The sequence below is a fragment of the Talpa occidentalis genome, unplaced genomic scaffold, assembly GCF_014898055.3.
Source record: "Talpa occidentalis isolate TD23 unplaced genomic scaffold, MPIMG_talOcc4v2.1 talOcc4.2, whole genome shotgun sequence".
NCBI classification, from domain to species: Eukaryota; Metazoa; Chordata; class Mammalia; order Eulipotyphla; family Talpidae; genus Talpa; species Talpa occidentalis.
The window spans coordinates 42814613-42832023 of NW_023602073.1; the positions used below are offsets into that span (position 1 = coordinate 42814613).

General features: G+C 47.5%; 1 protein-coding gene across 2 annotated transcripts; it reads right to left on the reverse strand.

Moving 5' to 3' along the window:
- Window positions 1-1698: 1698 nt before the first annotated feature.
- PPP1R10 (protein phosphatase 1 regulatory subunit 10) lies at window positions 1699-17387 on the reverse strand. Of its 2 annotated transcripts, none has more exons than XM_037519310.2 (20): window positions 17205-17387; window positions 16143-16667; window positions 10055-10172; window positions 9464-9550; window positions 9173-9308; window positions 8692-8743; window positions 7775-7852; window positions 7465-7638; window positions 7158-7263; window positions 6946-7058; window positions 6322-6422; window positions 5966-6110; window positions 5729-5887; window positions 5383-5629; window positions 5169-5232; window positions 4863-5057; window positions 4692-4767; window positions 4361-4474; window positions 3487-4248; window positions 1699-3235 (listed from the first exon to the last, which is right to left on the reverse strand). In XM_037519310.2, exons 3-20 carry the CDS (start codon window positions 10159-10161, stop codon window positions 3126-3128), a joined length of 2826 nt encoding a protein of 941 aa, XP_037375207.1. In that variant the 5' UTR covers window positions 10162-10172; window positions 16143-16667; window positions 17205-17387; the 3' UTR covers window positions 1699-3125. The 2 variants fall into 2 exon arrangements, with proteins under 2 accessions (XP_037375207.1, XP_037375206.1); XM_037519309.2 differs by lacking the exon at window positions 17205-17387 and adding an exon at window positions 16888-17070.
- Window positions 17388-17411: the final 24 nt, after the last annotated feature.

The following is a 17411-nucleotide window of genomic DNA, read 5'->3' on the forward strand; positions in this document are numbered from 1 at the left end:
AGGAGGAGCAAGTGGGACAGGAGCAAGTGCATCATGTGGGTAGCTCCCTGGCCAGGAATTGAACTCATGCCGAAGTGGCTGGCAATAGCTTGATAATGCTGAGACTTTAACCCCTATGCCACCAGAGTGGCCCTCTAGTTTTGGTTTGTTTTTTATTTTAAGATTATGCTTACAAGAGGTGGGGTACAGGCCAGGGGTGCGGGGGGTAAGAGGATTCACCAGAGACAGAGTGGGGAGCAGAACAGGCAGAATGACTGAAATAAACTGCTGAGGGGAGCAGCGGGTGAAGTCAGGAGAGGTCTGCTGCGCCACGTGGATTGCTGCCTGGCTGGCCAGGGGTGGAACTCTCTGCAAAGGCTGCACATTACCTCATAGTGCTGTGTTTAACCCCTTGTGCCACCAGGGAGGCCCCCTAGTTTTTAATTGCTCTGATTGTTGGAGCATGGTGAGGAGAGACCGTGGAGGTGCCAGACCATTCCTTGGAAAGGAGGAGCTTCTTCCTCTTAGGAAGGTAAACCATGGATATTTTCAAGTGAAGGAAAGTGAAAATGGTACCCGCATCGAATGGGATTCCCTTTCTCAGGAGTTTTGGTGCCAGAGAATCAAGAAGAGTTAGAAGTTTGCCAAGCAGCAGTAAATGTTGAGTCAGTGCTAATAATTTGCCCTAGGCCAACATGTGACTTTCTTTCAATAGTAGGTTTACTGCCTGGGAGCAGCAACGGAAGAAATTGATGATTTAGAATTAGAGATCAAACTAAGATTGGCAGAGGACATCTTGAATTGAAAGCATGAAGGGAGTGGTGGGATGGAAGAAGAAAAAGAGCAAATCAACTTGAAAATGGGGAGAGAAGTGCCTGCAGGAGCTCAATAGTGTAGTGAAAGGGATGAAATACTTTGCCTACTGCCTCTGCCCCCAAAACTTTTTTTTAACAGATTACTTTAATTTTTTGTGGAGAATTTGAAAGAAAATGGCTAGTTCTTTCTTAAACTAGGAAAAGTTTAAGCTCTGGAAGGATTCTTGTGACCTGTTGCAGCAAAGGGAAAGTGAGAAGCAGGCAATAAAAGGAACCAGAAAGGCAACTTAAGGAATGACCCACTAGGTTGTGACTTGCTTTCACCTGCATGTGTCCTTAATTGGTGTTTCGCCTCTTAGTTTAGTGCTCCTCAGGTCCTCCCCAAGTGCACAGAGCAACAGCAGACTAGTGCCTGAACACCCCTCCAAGACTGGACCGACCGGATAAATCAGTGCCATTGGCCTAAGTGTAAATAAAACCTGGGAAAATTAGGAAGTTGCTGCCTCCATGTGGCCAATCCTGGGAATAGCAGCCAAGAAACGTTCTCTGTGCAGTATTTTCAGTTTTCCAGACAGGATTCAGCAACACCTGGAAACTTGCTAGAAATGCAGCATCTTGGGATCACAGACATACTGCAAATGTGCTGGACCCACCTCCAGTTTGTCTTTTAACAAGCTCTTCAGATTTGAAATTCATGCCCTCAACCCAAGCCCTAGTATCCCAATCCTTGATGCCAACCAAAATATAATACATTAATTACTCCTACAAGAACAGAACTTCCTAAAGCTAATCCTATCTTTCCATATTTTGGTTTCCCAAAACCTGTCTTCCCAGGAATCTTATGCTATGAAAAATAAAAATCTTGATCCTATGATGCCCAACAGCAGTCCTGTTTTCTTACTCTGTAGAGCCTTCTTTTTTCCCATTGCTGCTTTTCCACTGGAACGGCTCTTCCTAGATAAGGCTTCCTTCCCCCAAACCCCTTCCCTAGTGCAATGCGCCTGTGGCTCCGCCTCCCCAGGTCCTACCGCTTGCTCCAAGGCCGGTGATCGTGGGATCCTCAGTGTCCTTTAACGTTCTGTCACCCAAAGCATCCCTTCACTAGTATTTCACTTCATCCCAGCACTGAGAGATGTTAGCGCCAAAGGTTTGAAAAACATTCTACAAAAATATCTATTAATGTAACTTGGTTTTTTTTTAAACAGAGTCCAAACACACCAGGAGTTAAATAAGCTGCTTCTCTTTCCATTGTTTATTATTAATGTACAAAATATACAAAACCGAAAGAAAAAAGAATATAATCATCCTTGAATCCATTGTGGCTTTAACCCAAGACCCTGCACAAAACCCAACCAATGCACTGTTTTCATAGAAAACAACTGATGCCGAGACAGGTAAAGGGGAGGCTGGGGAGGGCAGGTCATCTCATTGAATCCACCCAGGAAGGCACCTGGAGGCCTCACACTGTCAGGTCACAGAAGGGGAAGGAGGCACTCTGCCAAAGACAGAGCGTGTAGTGTGGCTAGCAGGCCCAGTGGGCCCAGCGTGCCGGGCTGAAGTTGATGGGAAGCTGGTTTCACTGAAGTGTTTTTACAAGTTTCCAGAATGAGGTGAAGGCAAGGATGGACCAACACCACAGGCCTCACCCACATCAGCTAAAACTGTCACCAGGTGCAGACGAGTTTGCCATCTTTGAACCCAGCGACCCCTGATGCCAACTTGGGTGTTGACAGAAGGCAGCAGTCTTGAGAAAGGACTCAATGGAAAGCCTGCGTCGGAGAGGGATGGGGATAACCAGTGTTCTAGAACTCAAATCCAGCCTGATCGAGCCCTCTCAGTGCAGTGGGATAGGCCATACCCCTTCACCATTTCCCCACCCCATGAGGAATAATGAGCTTGGCTGGGACGATTTCATAAGTGCAGCTGATCCCATGTCAGAGTTCTGTGTGCATGTGGAGGACCCGCAACGGGAGAGCTGAGGTGTTCTCCAGGATAACCAGCTTTAGGTTCTCAGGCATGAAGGGTAATACTGGAAAAGGGCTTGGGGTACAGGGCAAATCTCCTCAAAAAGTGAAGCCAACTGGGTCTCCTCTTCAGCAGTCCAGGGTAAGAACGTGTCCAGTCTCTCTCCTCCCCAGACTGGAGGAAAATATGTACATCGGTGCACACCAGTGATCAGAACCCCCAGGAACCCGAGCAGGTGGGAACTGAGGGGCCGGCTCCTCATCAGCTGGGAAGGGGGAAAGTGGGCCTCACAGAAGCCATAACAGGGTGGAAGGAGCAAGGCTGCAGTCCTCAGGGGCGTGTGTGGGCGGGGCAGGCAGGTGGTCCCTAGGGCAGGGGGGGCCCATTGACACCCGGGTGGTAGAAGGCACAGTTGTTCTCATAGCGGCAGTTGCCCTTCATCATGAAATGTCGGCAAACAGGGCGGTTTGACATGTCTGTGGAACGACGGCGGGATGGTTAGACAGGCAGCGGCTAGGAGGTCAATGCCACCCTCAACACCTCCCCTCCCTTGAGCACGGCATCTTGAGAACGGTCTCAGAGAGACAGTCTTGGGAATTTGGGGGCAGGCCATGCACTTTGAGAACAAGGGGAAGTCATGTTCTGCCAGGCATACCCAGGGTAGAAAGACTCCCCAGAAATCTGTATGGGACGCTAAAAGCCATATGGGGGCAGGCAGCTTCCTCACCTCCTCCATGGCTGTGGCCTCCATCGTGCCCTCGGTGACCCCCTCCGTGGCCAGGGCCATCATGGCCACGGTGCTCGTGAGGGGGTGGCCCTCGATGGTCGTGGCCTCGGTGACCAGGGACATCGTGAGGTCGGTGGCCATGGGGTCCCCCATGTCCAGGACCTTCATGGGGACGATGTCCACCACTTCCACCCATGCTCCCACCAGGGCCTTCATGGGGGCGATGTCCACTGCTTCCACCCATGCCACTGCCAGGGCCTTCGTGGGGACGATGTCCACTGCCACCGCCCATGCCACTGCCAGGGCCTTCGTGGGGGCGATGTCCGCCGCCACCACCCATGCTGCCGCCAGGGCCTTCGTGGGGGCGATGCCCGCCGCCCATGCCACTGCCAGGGCCTTCATGGGAACGATGTCCACTGCCGCTGCTCATGCCCCCACCGGGGCCTTCGTGGGGGCGATGCCCACCACCTCCAACCATGCCCCCACCAGGGCCTCCTCGTCCATTTGGGGGTCCTCCTCCAGAGCGACCTCCTCTGGCCCCTCGGAATGGAGGAGGAGGGGGAGGGGGTTCATTGCCTCCTCGGCCACCGCGTCCTCTATGATATGGTCCAGGACCCGGTCCTGGACCTCCCCGCATTGGGCCACCCCGCATGGGGTCACCTGGGCCATCCCAGAAGGGATCACCTCCCCGGGGAGGGGGTGGAGGACCCAGGAGACGTGGACCCACTGGCCCGCCGGGGCCCCCAGGACCTCCGTGGGGACCTGTCAAGGAGAAAGGGGGAGAGAAACACTATCAGTTACCTCGCCTCCCAACACAAACCATCTCCCACCTTCTGATCAATCCCGAGAGTCCAGCCTCTCATTCATCACCTACCTGGCATAGGTCCCCCAGGTCCAGGGGGGAAGTGCTGCATGCCCTTGGGACCCCCAGGGCCTCCGGGTGGGAAACCATTGGCTATGGGCCCAGGGCCTAGGAGCCCATGGGGTACTGTGAATGAGAAAAGTGAAGCGCTCAGCGAGAGGATTCTGTATGTGACTTTGCACTTAGCGTGCCCAACTGACGCCCTCTCACACCCACCTGGCAGAGCCACGCGCTCTGTCCAATCTTCCCCCTCCATGTCTTGCCGTTAGTGGCAATACCCCCGCCTCCCCTAATTCCACCGTGGCTTCCGCCCCCCAGAGCCCGGCGCTGGCCTGATGATTACCAAGCATCTGCTTGATCTTGTCCGAATAGTCCGGCTGTTTCAGCAGTTCCTCTGAGGGGTGACTATTTGGGCTGCCCTGTTGGGGAAGGTCAGGAGAGGGCAGGGTGAGAACCCCCGGAGAGCAGGATTGAGGACACGGAGGATGGGGGCAGAGAGGAAGGAGGTACATACCATTATCGAAGTGAGGATCTCCTGAACATTGATGCCTCCTCCTCCGGGACCCTGGGGGCTCTTCCCAGCACCCATGCTTCCCATAAGATTGGCCAGAACAGGAGGCAACTTAGAGCCACCTGCCCCATCAGGTGAGCCACCAGCGCCCCCAGGCTCTAGGGTCTCCATATACGGGGTCTCATCCATTGAACATTCCTAAAAGAAGAACAGGAAAACAATTAGGACCAACTAAAAGAGTCAAGGGACACTGTCACATGAAAAATGCATTAAAATCAATCCCAACCTCCATTGCCATGTAGCACTCACCTCATCTAGGGGGATGAGTTTCGGAGGTACAGGTTCATAGGGCTCAGGATCAGGCTCGTGAGGACTATCGGGAATGCCGCAGGAGATGGAGGAAAGAATGATAGTCAAGTTATTTATTCGGGCCCTCAAATTTCCTCCCAGCCTCCTGCCCTGACACCCCTTAGGAGTCCAAGCGCTCCACACCCAGGGCATAAGTGAACCCCCACCTGCTCACCTTTCCTTGTTCAGGAAGAGCTCCTGAAGGATTCCTTTCTCCCGCTCAGCCTGGATATACCGCTCCTGGCTGTTGCTTCCAGGGGTGACAAGAGGTGAGGGCAGCACCAGGGGCCGCGGGCACACCCAGGGCACCTTCTCTTCCATGTTGTCATGGCTCAAACGCCGGGCTGTCTCAAATGCGTGTCGGTCTGACAGTATCTCACGCTTGGCTGCCTCACCAAAGTCCTTGATCTTGTTCACATTCACTAATGTGAGGAAACACACGCACAGGAGTAAGCACATCAAGCACTTTCTTTTTAAATTCGCTACACCTGCCTATTAAGATAGGCCACTGGCCCTCTTACCACGTTCAGTTTCATCCAGTTCAAAGTAGAAATATTCTCTGAGCTTGCCCTCCTCAGGCCATGTCACAGTTTTCCTTTTCCTGCCCTTCCGAGTCAGCTGGTTAGGATCTCCGGGACTCTCCACCGGCTTTGCATCCAGAGCTCCGGGCTCCAAAGAGGCTAAAGAAGCAGAAGAGGTTTCAGACCCAGGTCCTTCCTTGCAGAAAACCCACTATCTGAACCCTCTGCCAGACTAACCTGTGTCCATGAGCTCTGGGACCTCAACAGGGGGGACTGGGGTTCCCGGACGATCTGTGTCTGTAGCCTCGGGGGGGGTGGGTTCTGGGGAAGAAGGCTTGGCTGTGCTTGGTTCTGTGCTTGTTTTCCCTTCAAATGGGCTTGGCTATTGGGAAAGAAAAAGATGCCAATGAGCGGATGGGAGAGCCAGGTCTAGGGTACTGGGCAGGATCCCCAGGGGTTCCCATAAAGAAGACCAACTCCAACCCACCCACCACCTGATGCCCCAAGACCTCTGATACACAACTCTTCTTGTCCTCCCCAACCACTCCCAGCTGCCAGGACCTGCCTACGACACCTACCACCCACGCCCATACCTTGGCAGCTGTAGGCGACAGCACTTTCTTCTTCTTTTTAATTTTGATGCCTGGAACAGGGGCTGAATTGAGAGCATCCAGAAAGCCCAGGCCCTCCATAGCTACAAAAGGAAAAAGCAGAAAATGGACTCATCAGACCTACTTGATGACCTTACTACTATAGAAAAGTCTGGGGCAAAAATGGACTAATAGAATGGAGATCCTGCCTCAACTCAGGACACAGATAAATTAAGGTGGCCAGGAAACATATGCAGCAGAATTGACACAAGGAATTATCATCATTGTTCTATATTCCTTTTAAAAGGAGGTAAGCCAAGGCTTTGGCTATGAATCAGAGCTCAGGTAACTTACAAAGCCAGCCCCTGTGGACATGACAGGCTATCCTGCCAGCTGGGAGTGCCCCTAACCAATCATTGACTAGCATGCCTCGCTACCTCAGCTCTAAAATTACATACTCCCAAGTCATCCCATGAAAGGGGAGTTCCAGAATTGCTAAAGTTAAAGGAGATGGAGAAACTAGAGGAGAACAATGAAAAGACGTTCTCTCCCCGCTCACCCCACAATTCATTCCCATGAAAAGAGTCTGCTCCTGATTCAAAGTACACATCCCCACTTTCAACTCACGTTGTGGTGGGATGATCTTGACCTTGATCTCTTTGGTGGCATTAGGGGTTGTGTTGAGTGGCTTGTACTTCTTCTCTGCCGGGGGGGCAGCATCTCCCGGAGCAGCTGCAGAGCTGTCAGAAGAGGAACTGTCAACAACTCCTTCTCACCCCTCCTTTCTCCCTCCTGCCCACAGACCCAACCCATTCAGAAACCCACAACATGGTCCGTACCTCTGACGCTTGAGGGGGATGGGCTTAAGGTTGTACTTGTCAGAAACCACCACTGCACTGGCGTTCTTCTTCACAGGCACCAAAGACGGGGTCTCCAGTTCTAGCCCTGGGGCAAAAGACACAGTATCCAGTTGACTCATAACCCATGCGCTTGACTTTTCCTCCCTGTCGCTACCCTCAAATCTAGCCTTGAATGCACACCCCCAAACCTTCTCCCACAGGTTTATCATATGGGAAAACCAACTTTCCTCCACCAGGCCCTGTGCACATATCCACAGACCAGCCTGAGGCCAGCCAACAGCCTTACCAGTGGAGCGGAACTTGGCATGACTGGGAGCTGTGGTTCGAAGAGACTTGGGCTTCTCCTTCTTTTTCTCCGGGGCTTCCTCAGTTCGGGTCTCAGTCTTCACTTCAGTCAAAGGTCGCTCAGGAGGGGTTGTTCGACTCTTTCCCTCTTCTTTACGTTTTTTCTTGTCTTTCTCTGTTATGGAAAATCAAAGCAGAAAAGAATTTTATTTAAAGAGAAAGTCTACCAGTCAGAGGTGAAACTGAGCGGGAACTGAAGGCTACATGCCAGCTGGAAAGAAATACAAGGGGTAAAAGACTAAGGAGCTTACCAGCAGGCTGGGTGCTGCTCTGGGAGCGAATGACAGCCATCCAGTCACTGACAAGGACTGAGGCCAGTTTCCGAAGTTCTGCAGGTAAGAGAAAGGGAAAATATTAAAATGTTGTTCTTCTAGTTAACAGAAAATAGACATGTTTGAAAATATACTTGTGAAAAATCTGTGCAATGGAAAAAGTAACTCAAGAGTTTTAGTGTATGCTGTAGAAACTACACTCAAACATGGGAATCAGAAGCACAGAGATAAAAGTCACAGAACTGGAAGGTGGCAGAACCAACCCAGTTCCCCTGATCTTCCCCTAATCACTTGTTGAAAGAATAGAAAATAAAGTGAGAAGAAAGATAGGGAGGGTTAAGTATTGAGGGATTACTGATTTTAAAGAAACATTACGTGGTGTGCCTAAAAAGTGACTTAATGCAAAATGTGTCGGAGGCAGATTTATTTAGCTCCATTAAAAAAGTTTTTTAGACAATCTTTTTTCTTTCTTTCTTTTTTTTTTTTTTAAAGATTGGGCCTCCCTGGTGGTGCAACGGGTTAAGATGCAAGATATGAAGCTATCTGCAGCCACTGCAGCATGAGTTCAATCCCCGGCCAGGGAGCTACCCACATGGCATAGCAGACCTCTCCTGTCTCACCCACTGCTCCCCTCAGCAGTGTATTTCAGCAAATCTGCCTGTTCTGCTCCCAGCTCTGTCTCTGGTAATACTCTCATCCCTCGCACCTCTGGCCTACACCCCAGCTCTTGCATGCATAAATAAATAAATCTTTAAAATAAATAAATGAAACAGAGAAAACTCAAATGAGGTAGAAAGAGAAGGAATAAAGAAGAATCTAAGAATGGGGAGAGAGATGAAGATATCAATGTGGAAGTAATAGAGAAAGGGCAAAACAGAGAAAGGACCAGCCCCTACCTTCATCCTCACTTGACTTGCTCAGTTGCTTCACCAGTTTGGCTGTGTTGTTCTGTGAGAGAGGGAACAGCAGAAAGGTAAATGCCAGTGGGAAATAAATCCATAGCTACAACCCCACAAACACACTCACCATCTCTCAATAGTCCTTTGAGAGACAGTGACTAACACTGATATAGCAGTCTACCTTTGACAAGGTCTCCATAGACACATTCTTACTTAATCTTTAGAACAACCCAGTTAGGTAGGTACAATTATTTCTACTTTATTTAGAAAAAAACTTTGGCTCAGATACATGAAGTGTCCACGTCACATACGTATTAAAGGAGATAACTCTAACCAAATCTTCTGATTCCAAATTCCTATTTTTTTCTATCATTCTACCTTACAGCTGCAAGACTGCAGTCACATGACAGTCAGTGTGAGTTTTTCATCTCTTAGGCCAAACCAGAAAGGAAGCATCAGGATGTTAAGATTCAGGTACCTGCTTGAGATGGTCCACAGTGAGCGGAAGGTGCTGCAAGGTCAGCAGAATTTGCTGCAAGAGGGGAATGTTGTTGGTTGTCTTTGAGTATGTTAGCCAATTGTTAAGAAGCTTGTAGCCACCAACATCAATAAATCTGTGGGTAGGTAGAAGGAAAATCTGTAAGGCCCTTCCTGGATTTGGGAAGCACCACATCCCATACTTCTAGTCCTCCCTCAACAACCCAAGAACCCCATGCCTCACACCTCCCCCCACCTTCTTCTCATCCCATCTACCCAGATCCCCACTTACTTGACCAATATTTCTGGTGAACGGGTTTGCAGGAGAATGTTCAAGTAAGTGCAGCGACTCACCATCTTTCGTGCTTCCTTCATCAGACTGAGAGAGAGGAGTTCAAGTTAGAGAGAGCACAGCTGGAGGGTGCCTGCTTTTCAGCAGGGAAGTCTTGCATCTGAGGGGTGCCTAAAAATTCCCAATGACTTGAGACTTTTGCTCGAGAGGCTCACCCAGGCCTCCAGGAGGAGGAGACAGATCCAGAATGAAATGGAAATGCACAGGGGATGGACGATAACTGAGGACTGAAGTCTGATCTGGGGAAGGCAGCATTACTGCTTCCCTAACACACAGGACGCGTGAGTCTGCTTTCAAGAATTCTGTCACCTGGCTCCCATTTCCTTCCTTCTAACGTGTGACCCTCATGGGACTGTGGATGTCCAAATATCCAGGTTCCAGTATGGCCAGCGGCCACAGGATCATCTATTCCTATGACTTATTTGAATTCTATTCCACTGATGTTTCCTTTTCACTCCAGGAATACTTGCTCCTGTCTGTCTTAATTTTAGCCATATTAGAAGATACAAGGAAGCCAAAGGGTAGACTCACCTGAAGATCTTGGCAATCCCATCCACACTCTTGACTTCCCCATCTCGGTTAAGAAAGCTATCGAGGCCCTTGAGAAGCTCTTTAGGGTCTATGGGACCCGAACCCATGATCGAGGTTTCTGCGAGACAGAACAAAGCCACAGAATAAATGGGTGGCAAGGACAGTCCCTGACATCTATTAAATTCCATCTCTACATTTGACCAAATATAGCAACTAATTACTCAAACTACATTCAACTACACTCACCATTTTCTAGGTAAGAAAAATCAAGAAGCCATTGTTACTGAGAAAATAGCAATGTTAATATGAAGACTAGATTGGAGGAATGGGACGCACACCTCTCCTGCCCCGCTAACTACATCCTCCCAGGACAGCTGAACTTCACTAGATTGCATTAAAGCCAAGATTCATGTTCCTATGACAAAACACTCAACTCTTCAAGACATTTTTACTTATTAGGTTTTGTCCCCTCTTAGCTGCTTAGCTGTTGATAAATCCGGCTTGGGGGAAAAAATGTAACTTGACAAGAACCGGGCCAATCGTAGGTGCTTGGGCTAAATGTCTTCTAAGAGTCAATCTCTTTTTATTTGAGGCCATTAAGCATCCCAAGTGGCAGGATATGTTCTACTTGCACCAGTAGACAAGGAGTTAAAGTACTAATAGAACACAAAACTTGAAAACAGAGCCTTTCCCTCACTCCTGGACAGGGCAGGATAGAGTGCCCAGGATAGAGCGTGGGGAGAGAGCCCAGGAATGGAGACAAGAGGGTCCTCCTCAGCCTGGAATAGAGTATCACTCGGCAACCAAAAGTCACAAGTTTTTATTGTTTCAAAATTAAGGGCAAGACTGGTTTGTGGTTTCAAAACCAAGTTGTAAATCTGACCCCTTCTTCCCAAATCACACCACCATCCAAGGATGTCCAAGACCTGAAATTGGAAACCACAGAGCCAAAAAGAACATACCAGATAAAGCTAGAAACTGGGGGAAATGCCATTAGGCTTTAAGTAGCTACTTCAGAATAGGCCAGAAAAGTTTAGTAAAGCTGAACTGCTGGGACAGAGTTGGGTGAAGCAAATGCTAGTCCAGGACCCAAATAAGAAAGTAGTTTAGAATCAGTATGGCTCTGACTGGCACTTTCATCCACATGTCTCCTCAACACTGGCTTGGCTCCTGAGAACCAAAAAAGCAAGTTAGTTCAGTAATGTCTGCATTTGGGAAATAAGGCTAACACTGAGAAAGGAGACTCAGAGAGGCCAGGAGAAAACCACCTCTTGCATCCTGCCGCTGGTACAATATGACAGCTACAATGTCAGCAGAAAGGTAAGAAAACCAGTATTTTACAAATATAACTATACTTAGGGCAGAAAACAGGCTTCTCATTGAAAAATAAAATTCTCTTTATTCTCAAACCAAAAAAGAAAAATCTCAAACTTTTAGTGCTCCCAACAAAAGGTCAATTATTTTTCTAACTATATAGCTCCTGTAAGACCTAGTAGACAAGAAGTAGCAGCAGCAGGGAGGAGTCTGATTCTTGAAATAACCTGTGGGCTGAACATATGGAAGTAGATGAGGTAAAGAATGCTGAGGTGAGGAATCTGGGTTAAGTGTGCTGTCGCTGCCGCCCTGGAACTCCACGAGGACAGGTAGAACTTGAGGTCTGAAGAAAAAACATTCAAGCAGGATACCGGGTAAGATTAGCAGTCCACAGGCCAAGTCCACTAAACTGTGATGATTCTTAGAGACAAGGACACAGGGATAAAGAAATATTCCCCGTGTAATAAGAGTCTATCAAATGACGCTATAAAGAGATATAAACACAATAAAGGGACACATAAGACAGATTCCCCATCTGTGGGAGACTGGAAAAGCAATGAATGAATCCAAATATACATGAGCAACCAAAACATATACAATCTGTTAAGTCTTCAATTAAACTAGCATCATTTAAATCAGCCCCACCTAAGTACAGCTGACCCCTCTGAGGTGAACTGAATGTGCATCACCTCGGAGAACTTCCCTCTGCAGAGCCAACTACCCCCTAAGCTAACAGCCCTGCTACCACTACCTTCTCCAGAAACTCAAATTGTGACCCGAGTTCAAATCTTCCTTCACTTGAAGAGGGAGGGTATGAGATAAGGAAGAAAAGTCATCCTGAGAGAGAAAAAGCAATTTACATAGCTAAATTCTGCCCAGTGCCTTCTGTCCCTGGGACAACTTTTTAATTCCCACTCACAAGCACAAAAAACAAGGGAAGCTAGGAGACAAAGCAAATATGAAATATTAATTTCTACTATTATTTTTCTATTATATTTTAGAAATCTTACAAAAGTAAATGAGCACCAATCATTGTCCTACAATGCAAGTGGGTTTTTTCATGATGGTTTTGCACCAGGCACTTTTCACTCATAAAATCAAGGAGGTCGAAATGTCTTACAACCTAATTTCCCTATTTTGAAGTCGGTACATTTTGAAAGAAATTCCAAAGCACTCATGTGGTAAGGAATGAAGAGCCTGAATTCCTGGCACAGGCCTACAGTATAAAAGGGAAGTGAGCTGGCCAGGGAGGAGCAGCAGCCTCCCGGTGTCACAGCAACATTACCTACTCTGGAATGAAAGCTTGAGGAAGTTTTCTGCAACCAAAAATAATCCAGGACATATTTTCTCTTAATGTCCTTGAAAGCAGAACATACAGAAGAGGGAAGCGGGAGAGGGGTAGGGAAGCAACCCCTGCCTTATCCCCACCTTGTCCTAAACTATGCTTTCCTTAGGGAGGATGTTGCTTGCACAGACAGGCATCACTGACAAAAGGCACTGGTGAATTTTCTACCCTTACCAGTTAATGTCCAGAAATGACACTGACTCCTGCCTCCAAGAGGAATTTTACTTGAGGGTTATTCAATTAAATAGGGTGAAAAATACCTACCTTGGCTAAAGCTGTTCTATACCCACCACCAATGAAACAAGTGAATTGGCTTAGGACAAAAATTCTAAGAAAATCATCACAACACCCTTCTAACAAAGGAGGAAGGCGTTTGAGTTTACTTTTACTTAAAAGCCTTAGCATTTCTGGAAAATGCTTTGTACCTAACCCCTTATGTTACATTACAAAGGGGTTCCTTTGCTCAGTGTCTGAAGCATTTTCTAGTATGACTCAACACTAAGACTTAATGTCTCTCAGGTGCTTCACAAGATACTCCTCTTACTAGTTAAGCCCCTTTCCTTCAAAGTCATTTTGAAAAAACCCGGTACAGGCTCTCTCCAGAAGCTTATTTGCTTTCAGCAAGGATGTAAAAATCACCAACCCTCCCCACCACAGGAAAGAAGCCCAGAATAGAACGCTGGCAACAAACTACAAGGATCAGATCTCTTGAGGTTTTCTGGGTGGATTTGGTTTCTCTAGCAGACCTCGCTTCCCATCTCCCATGTTAAGGAAGATCTTCTTTATTAATTCCCTGGTCACTAGAGATCAGGAGCCCCAATGGGTAGAATGTTCAGCTCCCACGGAAGGTATGCTGCAGAGGAACATGACAAACTGCTTAAAAGAAAAAACTTGTGGTCAATAGACATGGGGAAGAGCCCCTCCCATCCAATCCAAGTTCAAGATATAATTTGAGAAGCCATACCCGGTAGGAAATTAGCCCTGAAGTCTCACCCAAGTCACCACAGGACAGTTATGCAAAATGGCTTTCCAATTCTGCCTAGAACCTCCACGCTTCAATGCAGGACTTAAAAGAAATGAAAAGTATATGGAGAATCTGATAAAGATTTTGAAAAATTGAAGGAAGAAAGGGATAGGGCGCCCAACACCACCCTCAGATAGGGCATGGCTTTAGAGCATGCACCAATTGCTGCAGTAGAGCAGTCGAAAAATGAAGAGGACATAATTTTCCCACTAATGTTTTTAAGGAGTTTCCTTTAGAAGGGAAAAGAAATTCAAAGTAGGTGGCTCTTTGGAAAAAAAAGAAATGAAGGTTGTGAAATGTAATACCAGAAAGGTTTTGCTTACCAGAAACCGTAGCTTGATTCCCCCTGCCTTGAGTTTACAACTGCCGCCTCCTTTCCTAAAGATTCACTTCTCATCCTAGTACCAATGTACAGGAGCTAAGCAACTGGAGACTGTGACACAGCACTGAACACAAAGAGTTTATCCCCAAACCCAGAGGTGGGAATTAGGGTGATTTAGAAGTCCTAAAGTACCCATGTCCCCCCAGATTCTCATACAAAGCCACCAAATGCAGGAGGCCTAAGGACTGGTCCTGGAGCAAAAATGACATTTGTCACTAGGCCCCATTTGTCTATTTACACAAGCCCTGGTTTTGCCCCAGTAACCCGACATACATACTCCATCACACACTCCCCCCAACAGGACCCCAGTCTCAAAAAGTATTGTTGGATTTTCCACCCCTGGCAACCAAAGCAGGGAAACTTCCCAGCAGTTGTGATGAGTGAGAGAAGGTGAAAATAAAAGCAATAGACCGATTGTTAAAACTTAAATACTAGAGCTGCCCAAGAGTTAGGCAGCTTCAAGACCTAGTTTCTGTAGTTTTTCCCCTTTCAGGAAAAACAAGATAATGCTCTAAACAAGGAAAATGTCTTTTCCTATCTAGCAGCAGCGTGCACAGGAGTCCAGAAGGCATCTGCTCAGGGGTGGAGTTTCAAGAGGGTGGAGAGAGGAGGGAGGCTGATTACATCACCTTTCAATGCAGCTCCTCCCCCTTGATCAAGTTTCTAGGGCGGCCCTAAGCTCTGGATGGCAAAAGGGGAAGAAAAACAACAAAGAAGCAGGGACGCCATTTTGTAATGAAGAGGAAAACTTGAAAAAAAGCTTTACCAGCTATGCCGGAGCGAGTTACCTTAAAAAACGCCCTTTTTAAGTAAAAAATCAAAACCCAGCCCCCACTCCATCTGAATAATTACCTATTTTGAGTCAGTTAAGAACATTGTGAAAATAAAATCAATTAAAATATTAAAAGAACAATTTTCTGTGGGGAATTGAATTTGCAACTGATTCTGCTACGATCGACCACCCCCCATCTCCTATAAACGTAAAGGGGGGGGACTTGGACCCCTCTCAACAAATAGGGTTGAGGTGGGAGGACAGGAGAAAAATGGGTCAAGACACAACCTGCAACGCCGCTTGGAAGACAAAAGGACAAGGAAAGTCGCCATATTGAAGCAGGGAAGAAAAATATTCCTTTTAACGACACAAATCTTTTAGAAAGCTAGCATTCAATTGCACTAAATGGCTTTAAATATACTCCTGAATTGCACATTTCCCCACCTTTCCACCCTCAATTTAGTATTCCCCCGATCATAAAGTATCAAGTTAAAATGTTAATCACTTTGCTTTTTAAAATAACCTATGCAATTTGCAACAATTACAAAACATTACCACCCCAACTAAAATATCTTGTATGTACTGGAACTAAGATTATATTTTGCCCTGAATTAAGTGTCTTGCAATCTTTATTCCTAGATTGCCACCTATTTTAAACACACAAATAAATCCCAAGCAAATTACATTAAAATTGAGAGGATTTAACAATCATTTAAAGTCATAGCCGGCTATTATTTCTCTCTGCCCATCTCCTTACCCTGCAATCTTTATGTACAGATTGCTTATTAATCTGGCAAATTGAAAGGCGCCCTGCTTGTCTCACACACAAAGAAGTGGGACTTCTGGGCCACAAGATCCACCATCTTTTGTATGTGAGCTCATTAACCCTTCTGAAGACTGCAGCTAGCGAGAGGAAGTTAACCATTCCTCCTTATAAAAAGCAAACACTTATGGCTCTGGCAGTCTGGAAATTGGCTGGATTACCAAGGGTTAACCATAAAAATCCTTACTTTCGGGCCCTCCCTCCACCCTCTCCTTGCCTGCAGCAGCGCAGGGAAGAGGTAGGTGGTAGGGGAGAGAGAACAAGACTGTTTAGATAGACCCAAAGGCCCTTTTTAATGGAGATTAAGTGACCGGCTTGGTCCTTCTCCAGCTCTATGGTCTCATTTCTTCCTCTCATTATTTTTGGTTTCACAACGGGAAACGTTGATTTCTTGTTGCAAGGCTGGTTTTTGAAAATTCGACACTTACTATCCAATTTTTTTGCGACGTCAGCACCTCGGGCTCAGGGGGGGAGGGGGTTAAGATTTTGGAGAAAAAAAAATAAAACAACCAACCAGGACCCAAAACTCAATTATTTGGGGGGCCTCATTGGATCAAAAAGTCTCTTAAAAAAAATAAAGGCCAATTCAGTATTCATAGTCCCCCCCACCCAACTCCATTTAGGGAGGGGGGTCGTAGAAAAAAAGTTCTGAGTGGATTCAAAAAAGTAACCGCTGGATGAGTGAATTTGGGTGGGTTTGGGAAGGGAGGGTGGTTGATTATTTTTGAAGTTATGTGGTGACGGTCCTTCGGTCACGGATTTCAAGTCCCAAGCAGCGTGGGCTGGTGGGGTGGGCAAGATAGGTGGGAAGGGACAGAAGACACAAGTGGTTGGGCTGGTGGCTGCTCTTTTCCCTTTCCCCCCTCTCAGGATCCTTTCAAGGGCTTAGATGTTGCTGCGGCTTGTTTCTTTTTCCTCGTGGCCGGCCTGTCTTTCTCCGAGAGAATTCAAACCTGGGATAAAAGGAACACAAGGGAGAAAGATATAATCAATACGGGATGCTTTTCGAGACTCCGGAGTGACACCTTTGTTTACCCAAACACTTTCACGCCTCGCCCCGAACGCAGCCGCTTTAAGCCCTGGCGCCCCCCGGAATCCGTACATCACCCCTCTCCCAGGACAAAACTCTCGGCAAAAATCTTACACTCTAACCGACAACACACCGAAACTTACCTCTAAACGAACCCCAGAATGGCGGACGCCCGCTCGGGCGGAGTCTTTTATATGCGGACACCGCCCAACGCGCCTAAACGTGCTGGTGAAACGCCCTTGTCGCGAGACATTGTGCGCGAGGCGTGAATTCATTGGCTAACCCGAAAGACAACTCGCCAGCCGATTGGCTATCCTCCTCAGACTTCGCTCGGCCCCTTCCCCCCGGCTCCTTCTTCCGCCTCCTTCATGACCCCCCCCATCGCGTGCGCGTGACCGAAGGATTTAGCACTTCCCTTTCCTCTGCCTCCACCACTTCCGCTCCCCAGAACATTTCTCACCCCGGGTTGGTAGAAGCGGGACGGCGCATGCGCATTGAGAGGCTCTCGGTCAAAATAACCTTCAAAATTGCTTAAAAGGCAAAGTCTACAGATGCGATCTAAGATTCGTAGTGACTGGTTCAGCAAAAAAGCAATTTTGAGGCCGAATTCGATTGTGACGCAGTTGAAATTGACTTCTTCCCTTGACCCCCACCCTCTTCACGTTTC

Excerpts from the sequence above, each read along its gene's own strand:
- PPP1R10 (XM_037519310.2), bottom strand. The coding sequence starts at position 10,161 with ATGGGTTCGGGTCCCATAGACCCTAAAGAGCTTCTCAAGGGCCTCGAT. Across the intron at positions 7,264-7,464 it reads TGCCAAGTTCCGCTCCACTG|GGCTAGAACTGGAGACCCCG; the intron begins GTAAGGCTGTTG and ends CTTTTGCCCCAG. Across the intron at positions 4,475-4,691 it reads CAAGATCAAGCAGATGCTTG|TACCCCATGGGCTCCTAGGC; the intron begins GTAATCATCAGG and ends TCTCATTCACAG.